This window comes from Lolium rigidum, chromosome 1 (genome assembly GCF_022539505.1).
Source record: "Lolium rigidum isolate FL_2022 chromosome 1, APGP_CSIRO_Lrig_0.1, whole genome shotgun sequence".
NCBI lineage: Eukaryota > Viridiplantae > Streptophyta > Magnoliopsida > Poales > Poaceae > Lolium > Lolium rigidum.
The window spans coordinates 324,961,316-324,970,624 of NC_061508.1; the positions used below are offsets into that span (position 1 = coordinate 324,961,316).

Here is a 9,309-nt window from a genome sequence, read left to right on the forward strand (position 1 = left end):
TAGAGGATCCCCTATTGTTGCTCTGAAAATGTTCAGGGCGCTATGCTCAGTGTAGACTTTTGGATCACAAAACAGTGGATAGCTAGAACAGATCAATAATATTTTCTTTGCAATTGCATGAAACCAAACTTTACAAGTACTAGAACTCCATTGCTAACGCTATTTACCTATTTGTGGTTAAGTGTTTCCAGCCAAGTGCACGACGTTCTGATACAAATTGTGTCTTTCATTCTGTGCTGAATCATATTAAGGGTAGTATTTTAATTCCAATAATTGACACGAGACATAATTTAAAATAATAGCAAGTAAATGATGTTAATAGTAAGGACTTTTAGAGCAAGGCAACCATGTACAACATGATAACAGATTATTGGCGCAAACCAGTATTCTTTTTCATTTTTTAAGACTACGCCCAGATTTGTGTCCTAGGGTGTGGATCTGTACCTCACTTGATCGACAGAGGCAAGCTTTATTCTATTTTGCGGGGATGACTCAGGGTTTATCCGCATGTTGTGTATTGGAAATTATGTGTAAGCAGTAACCTCAACAAACATTGAGGAACTGTCATGCAGTGTTACCAAGAACTCCTGAATGTTAATTGGCCTGAGATTGATGTCTCCTGCAAAAGGACTTGAGCCTTTCGAGTCCTTGCTTCAGTGTTGGTGGCTCCGTAGCAAAGGTGATGCGCAACCAGTTTTCCATGCCCAAGGCTTTCCCTGCAAATGACAGTTAGAACAAATTCAACCTAAAAAGGGAAAAAGGAACGATGTTTGCTTCTCGATGCAAAGAGTAGTATTTAGTATGTCTACACTTCTACTACCACATACCAGGCAACACTACGACTGATTCCTCCTTCACCAACTTGCTGCAGAAGTCTACGTCGTCAGAAATGTCGGGCAATTGTGAGACATCCAGTTTTACCTGCAGAACAGTTTTAATCTATCTACTTTCAACTTCCAGAAATGCAAAATTGCAAGTGATGCTCTCTATCTGTCTTACCATCATAAAAAATGACCCCTCTGGTTTGTAGGGACAAGTAATACACTTGATTTCATCTATTCCATCATAACATATCTCTGCAGTCTCCTTCAACAGCCTGACAATGTTGCTGAAGAAATCATCATTTGTGTTCTTCATGATATGAGGAATTGCTCCCTGGTGAATGGACTAGACAACTTAGACGAATGTTTCCAATCCTCCAGAAATAGATCAGGGAAAATATACACCGAAGTCACTACTTAAAACTTGAAAATGAGGGTTTATTACAGGAAACTTCGGCCTGAACAGCATCTTGAAGAACATTTAATTAGGCTAATTAATAATCAGCCAGCCATAGAACAACTGCCGTTTAAGCAGAGAGTTGGATAGAGGTGCGGACAACATCTTACCTTCCATCTATTCATATGTATAACATTAGTTACTAAAGAAAGCAAGTAAATTGATACAAACAGGAAAAAGAAAAGGAATTAGAAAGGTAAATTTGTAGACCAGAACTTTCTACAGCTGATTGTATAAGTCTTGTACTGTCATGAGCTAGTTTCATGCGCCACAGTCGTGGGTAACAAGAGGACGAGGCTGAGGACCCTGACAGCCTGGGGCCATGCTGGAGAGGTAATAGATGCAGAAGGAAGATATCTAGATTTTATTGTATTCAACGACAATAGGTCTCTTTGAATATACACCCTAGCACACTGAAATAAGGCATAGCTTGCGTAAACATTGATATATTGAACTTTAATTTGGAGACTAACTTGATCTCTGAAGATTTAATCTTGCCGGAAAAGAAGTTGGCTATGTGCTGATTGTTTAAGCAGCAGGTAATTTCTTTCAGCACAAAAGAAAAACTAGACCCCTAGGGGGAGGAATCCCAGTGGTATTTTAATTAAGTGAGTACTGAGTCTCAAACCCTGCCTGTCTAACACACAACCTCATGTGCTAGGCGGTGACACCCTGGGTCTTCCTCCTTTGAGCACAAAAAGGCACAGCGTATTTGCATGGACCACACCAGAGTGAAAAATCAATACATTTAATTGATTGTTCAATCCATATGAAAGCAACATAAAACATTATCCTTCCATTTTAGTAGGTACTCCCTCTGTTCCATAATTCTTGTCCTGGTCTTAGTTCAAATTTTAACTACAATCACAACAAAAATTATGGAACGAAGGGAGTATGTAAAAGGTACTGGAGATGAGTAAATTTCAAAAGCTTTCGAAGAAGATGATTATAATTTCACATAGTATAAACATATTTTATATAACTATCAGAAAATGACCCATCCTAGCTTAGATTGGGTTTCACAAATCTACACATACTTTAGCATTAGGTTTCAATATAATACATATATGTTGAACCCTGTTATTTGGAAAAGAATCTGACATATGAATACCCATCAGTGTAACTGACATGCAAGGCATAGCCATTACAATCCAACCGATGTATCGTTTTGTGAAATGCGCAGACACTTATGGAAAAAAGAAAGTATACTCGGGAAAGTGATGCTTAATTGAAAGAGATAGACCCCTCATTTACATCAGATATTTCTGATTATGCTAGTTGCTAGATGTATGTTCTAAATAAATATTTTTTATTTGCGTTGACTTTGAAATGCATGAAACTATCAGAGAGCAACACATTTGACAGGAAAACATAGGCTGCTGGATGGTAAGTGCAACTTGCTAGATTCTGTCTAATAAAATAGGAACAAATGATGTAAGGTTTACTGAAATATTAATAGGTATTACCAACAACTCTTGGTGTGCATTGTGTATAAATGAAAATATTATCCATGTACCATGTAGCATTTGCATCAAGTACCTATGCTAAAGTAGAGAAGTAGGAACATACCAAGTTTTCTAACTAACCAACTTCCTAGATACTGTACCATATAAAGGTGATAAGTGATTGACATGGCACTATTGACCAACCTGAAGAAATGTTGCAGGATCTGATATTAGATTTATGAAACTTCTGAGGGAATCAACAACCTAATAATGAACACATCAGAGAAACTTCAATTGAATATCAAAGAACAAATAAAGGTGTTAATTAACTTAACGTGGAAATGATAATGCTGCATAGGAGTCTAACTTATGGACAAAAAAAGAACATAAATATAATGTAAAAATGGGCGACAAAATGGGAAATTTCTTCAAATTATTCGTGCCAAAAAGCATCAAGTATCGCCAGCACAAATAGAAAACCACATACAGAAGTCGGTAAACAATTCATTGAAGTATATTTGAGCTGTTTAGCACAGTTCAGACATAACATGTGAGATATAGTTTCTAGTAACACTAATGAACGTGCAGTTCCATCATGTCTCTTACTCTTAGTATGTTGAGTTCACCATTGGTACATTTCGAAATAATTTTAGCGTGGTAGAAAGACTAATTGAAGTTCAACAAGTTCTTCGAAGCAATTAATTCCAAAAGAACTTTTGGATGGAAAGAACATGCAGAGAAAGCGAAATAATGCTTTGAAACACAAAAATCACACATCACATTAGGGAACCAATTCGGATTCATAAGAGTAATATAAATTCGTTACAAGTAACAGAAGTAAACCAAATTACTGAATGAAGTTATCTGCACTTCATAGTAAGAATCACCTTGGTTTCTCTCAGAATGCCTTTGGGGTCACAAGTTGCTATCCAACCAAGCCTCCAGCCAGGTACAGCCCATCTTTTTGATATAGCTCCTAAAGTTATTACAGGAACAGTCTCTCCAAAAACACCCATTGGTACAAAAGCTGTGCTACCGTAGACAAGGTGACCGTACACTTCATCAGAAATGACTAAAATACCAAGCTTGCTTGCTATATCTGCAATCTAATTACATGCAAGCGCGTGATAAGCTATACTGCAACCAAGAGAAAACAAAGCAAAGGTTGCATAGCACTACAAAACTCCATACTAACCTTGGCCAAATGTCCGTGCGTGTACACACTACCACAAGGGTTATTGGGATTAGTAATCATAATTGCAACAGTATTCTCATCTGCAAGAGCTTCCACAGCTTCCAAATCAATCTCCCATCCTTTCTCTGGAAGAAGATCATAATGCCGTATTTCCATCCTATGAAACACTGCATGTGCTTCGTGTTTTGGGTAGCCAGGCCTCGGAAGCAATATATTGACACCGGGTTGACCAAAAACAGACATCACAGTCTCGATTGCTTGGGTACCACCACAAGTGAGGAAAATATCATCATGGGAAAGCTTGTAAGGGAGATCACGAGATAGATACTCGGCAACAGCTCTGGATTCCAACAGATTGTATCAATAAAAGAACCACAGCACAAACATACTACTCAAACAGCACAGATGAAACTTTTCCATAAATCATCTTGCTGTGAATTAAAACTTTTGGTGATTGCTGAATCATGACTCATGAGACATGTGTATATGATTAATTTTCAATATGCTTCACCTAGACAGGAAATATACTGAAGACGAGGTAAAAACTGAAAACATACCGTTCCTCTCTGTTTTGGCTAGATTTGACAGTTGCTCACGAGTAATTATATATATTTAATAAGAAAAAAAATTGGAAATGGAGAAAACATAAATTACTGGGAGGTTAACTGAATCAACAGATATCCTTTCCCCATCCCATTTCCTATTTTGTCCACCCTGGAATTTTTCCTAATGATTCCTTTGCACCACGTTTCGGAAATTTTCCATTGACGCAAACCCCATGGAAATATTTCTTTGTTTCTCCTATGATGCAGTCAAACAAGCTTTGGTGACAACTCCATCCTGAAGGAACCAAGTGGTAACAACTCCATTCTGTGAATCGAAAAGGCTCTACAACACAACTTTTAGAAAATTTGACTCATGGGCACAGTGGCTAAGGTAGTGTACAGATGTCTTCTTCTTAGACAACTTTGTGGGATGATAATCAAGTTCAGAGGGATCAGGAACAGATGTTGTGTTAACAGATTATAGTGCTAATTTGATGAGTTATTAGGGAACAAAGGTACTTTTACTGAGCTTTGAGGTTCCTTTTTCCTCACAATTTTATCTGGTGCAGACGCTGCTATGGAATTTAAAATTTGTTTAATTGGTTGATGCCAAAAAATAGCATGCCGACAAAGGATAATTTACTCAAACTGAGCCGATTATGAGGAAATTATCAAGCGCTTCTTTTCAAATGTCTGCAGGTAGTGGCATGGGATACTACATTTGGAACATAATTGTCTGGGTTTACAACTTTTCCTCTTTGGTACTGACACCCAACACCTTTGGGTTGCTTGGTTGGATCGGTTTCCAAACAAAGACAAAAACAAAGCATGTCAGTTGGATGTGCTTTCTCAGAAAAAAAAAGTTGGATGTCTAACCTTTTGCCAATTCATATCGACTTGAAACAATGTATGTTTCCAAAACAATTACAGATTGCCGTATTGTTATCCATTTGACTTGGCGCTGGCTTTGTTTGTGGAATGTTCTGCAGGAAGCTGATGGGCTGCATATGCGGCTATGGCGAATTGGAGATCGCCAATCTCTCAAGGGACTTGGTGCTGCCGTGCCAGTAAAAGATTGGGGCTCTGCTTCAGGATGATAGACTGTCTGCATGCGATTGGTGTACGTCCTGCCGTTTACAGGTAATTTTTTTGGACCTGTTCAATTCTGCTAGGTCTGTGGTTTACTCTGTGACTTCTGAGGGAGGTGCTGAAGTCACCAAAGTCTGGTTGGATCTATATACGTCTGAGGGAGGTACAAATTCATGGAACTGAAACATAGATGCTACTCCTAGTGTTTCTTTGCAAGTCTGGTTGGATGTAATTCTTCCCATGGTATATATGTTATAATAACACAAGTCATTCTCTGCAGTTTATTCAAGGTAATACGTCCATGGTATGTTCTGAAACGATAGCAACGAGAGGAAGAGACGTTCACCGACCGGCGAGCGGGGAGGGCCACGGTGGGTGACGAGTACCCGTTGTACTCGCCGGATCGTACGGCCGCGACGACCGCTTCCACCGCCTCGGGAGCGGTGCGGAAGGAGGGGGAGGAGGATGGGTCGCCGTGGCTCAGCGGGATCACGGGCCGCGGGCCGCGCTCGTCCAGGCACGCGTGCAGCTGGAGGAGGTACCGCTGGATGCTCTTCTCGCCGGCGGCCGCCACGGCCGGGTTCGGGCACGCGAATCGCCATGTCTTGCTCCCGCCGCCTTCCATGGCCGATTCGCCGGAGCAGCCACTGAGGTGAGGATTGAGAAGAGGTTCGCAGAGTAGGTAGGAAGAGATTTGCCGCTTAAGAAAATACTTTCGAGGCTCCAAAACAAAAGGGGCCCAAGTGACATTCACAATCGGGCCTTATCTCCATCTTCTGTCTTTTTCTAGGTCCCGTCTGCAAAAATGACAAATTTTCTTCTCGATTAGGTAGCAATCATCGCAAAAAGACGACATTTGCAAACGTCCCCATAAGTCTCCCCAGGCGAGGTGTGTTGTGCCAAAAAAAAATCAGCGACACATGACGTGTTATGGTGCCAAAAAAACTTCTGGAAAGTGGTATTTTTCCTTGGTATTTATCGTAAAGAGAAGCAAAGTAAAGATGAGGGTTGAGAGAGAAGATCATGGGAAGATGTTGTCTCGGTTTTTTTTTCCTTTTTAGTTCGTTTTTAATGTATTTAGTGAAAATGAGATGAGAGAGAAAGATACGCCATTGGCGTACCCTCGAAAAAAAAAGAGATGAGAGAGAAAGAGACACGAGAGGGTGGGAGATGCAGTCATTTCTTTTTATTTTTCAACCCAAAATTTCAGACCGAAATATTTTGAGAACCGTTTGTCTAAATTACGAACCGTTTTCAGTTTTAAGATCCCTGCGTCGAGATCTTCAAAACTAGATCTCTTATTGATAATAGATTTCGAGGAATTTTTGTCTTATATGTAATTGTATTCAAGTTTTCATTGAGATTTACTTTGGTTTACACTATAATATTGTACTTCGGTATACTCGTAGTTTGGTGTAATTGTACTACGGTGTACTTATACTTTAGTTGTATTTTAGGTGTACTTGGTGCAAGCGTACTTTGGTATGTATGTATTTTGTACCTTAGGTTTTCGGTGTATTTGTACTTCTATTGGACTAGTTATGAGGTACATAGCAGTGCCTTAGGTTTGTATGTATTTTGTACCTTAGGTTTTCGGTGTATTTGTAATTTCTATCTTTGAGCATGCAGTGCGAGTTGTCCGTTTCAGCTGGGCATTTTATATTTCTTTATTTCTTTTATCTTGTGTTCTTTTGGTGTGGACATTATTGATTTCTCAACTAGCTCTTAACATTATTTAATTGATGCAATATTAATATATTCCTTTATTAAAAAGGGGTATTAAAGCATGCATCAACAAAAACAAAAAATTGTGAATTGACAACAGAGTCGATCAATATGTCATATCACTACAGTGTAATGCAAATTTTGGATAAAGGTTTAAAAGTAAGGAATGTCACGTACAACTTGAAACTAACATTAGCATTTATATATGTCTCTCATCATTTAGTGGTCTTGCTTAGTAGTTTGAGTGATGACAAGCACACGAATTATGTAGTGTTATTTCCTTTGCAGTCTTTTAATGATTTTTTTGTTCATGATGTGCTTCCGCCTCTGATCCTGTGACTATTTTTCACAATACTCTCCTAAGTAGTTGCTTCTAAGGTGAAAACCCTGAGACCAGATGCACCATGGATTGTTTTCTGAAATTTCAAATCCATATTTCTAGATCCCAAAAAACAGCAAAAAAATTACAAGTGTGTATAGTCCTATACACATCTTCCGTGGACAGTATGATTTTCGTAAAAGAAATACGTTGTATTTTGGCTACAGGAAAAAACACATTTTGGCCAAAAATAAGAGGTTTTATTCCTATATGCAATCTGTCAACGACCATTTATTTCTCGAGATTCGTGCTCACCATGGTAGATGAAAAGATTTCTTTATCTCCTCTTTTTATCCAAATCTCAAAGCACAACGAACAGTGACAGAAACATCCAAACCCATGCGTGTAAATACAAAAATATTTCCCAAAAATTTAGCCCTAAACAAAATGCCTTTTTCACCGGATCTTTGCAAGAATATACAACATATGTACATATTCGGGTGTGCATAACCGAACTGAAACCGAAAACCGAACCGAAAAAACCTAACATCAACTTTTTTTTGTTTTTACAGTTTATAGTTAAGTTTCAGTTAGTAAATATCAAACCAAAAGATCTTCGGTTAATTCGGTTTTAATTGAAAAACAGCAATTAAACCAAAAGAAACCGAACGCCCAGCCCAACGCAAAATCACGCTTTCTAGGCTAGCCCAGCTTCCTGCATAACCTATAGCACATAAACTGAATAGTCTACACGTAAGCTGCTCCACTGTGGTGGTTTGGACCTTGGTTTGACAGCCTGTGTAAGGGCATCCAGTATGTGCAAGAAAGCACACATAAGTTCTATGTGACAAGTGACAACTCTTATGGTTCAGCTTATACATAGTGGCTATCTACAAAGTTGACCTTATACCACAAGCTTGTGGGTTGTTCAGAAGGATTAAAACATTATTTCTCTATCCCCCTCTATTGCATGATGTGTACTTTTAATGGCATGTGGGCCCTATCTTATAGCAAAGTACACCTTATACATTGTAGCTATTTTCATAAGCTACGTCGGCCTCAGCGTATAGCAAAAGTTAACCTCATACATAGGTGATGCTCTAACCAGAGGCTGGTAGTTCGATTCCTTAAACGGCCCCATAGGTTACTTTGGCCGATTATTTTAATTTTTTCTTTTCGTCCTTTGCAAAACATTTAGTACGGGCCATACAAAATACATCTACATTTCAATTTGTTTGAAATTTATTTCTTTTTTGTTCTCCTCTCTTGCAAAATCTTTAGTACGATCATACAAAATAAAGAAATGAAATATATGCCAATAAAAGTTAGTTTCAATCCAAAATTCGCGTCAACTTTGGTTAGTTTGGTTATTACCTAAACCAAACCGAAGTTTAATGGTTATCAGTGCGAACCATATTTTTATACATAACTGTATTAACCAAAATATTGAAACCGTATTTTGAAGGAGATATGCCCTAGAGGCAATAATAAAGTGGTTATTATTTACATCTCTATGTTTATGATAAATGTTTATATGTCATGCTATAATTGTATTAACCGAAACATTAGTACATGTGTGATATGTAGACAACAAAGAAGTCCCTAGTATGCCTCTTAAACTAGCTTGTTGATTAATGGATGATTAGTTTCATAATCATGAACATTGGATGTTATTAATAACAAGGTTATATCATTATATGAATGATGTAATGG

General features: G+C 38.3%; 1 protein-coding gene across 1 annotated transcript; it reads right to left on the bottom strand.

The window, feature by feature from the left end:
- Positions 1-234: 234 nt before the first annotated feature.
- LOC124698943 (nicotianamine aminotransferase 1-like) lies at positions 235-6,266 on the bottom strand. The gene is made up of 7 exons (XM_047231329.1): positions 5,903-6,266; positions 3,919-4,258; positions 3,611-3,829; positions 2,928-2,987; positions 1,000-1,155; positions 828-921; positions 235-716 (listed from the first exon to the last, which is right to left on the bottom strand). The coding sequence occupies exons 1-7, from the start codon at positions 6,175-6,177 to the stop codon at positions 595-597; spliced, it is 1,266 nt and encodes a 421-aa protein (XP_047087285.1). The 5' UTR covers positions 6,178-6,266; the 3' UTR covers positions 235-594.
- Positions 6,267-9,309: the final 3,043 nt, after the last annotated feature.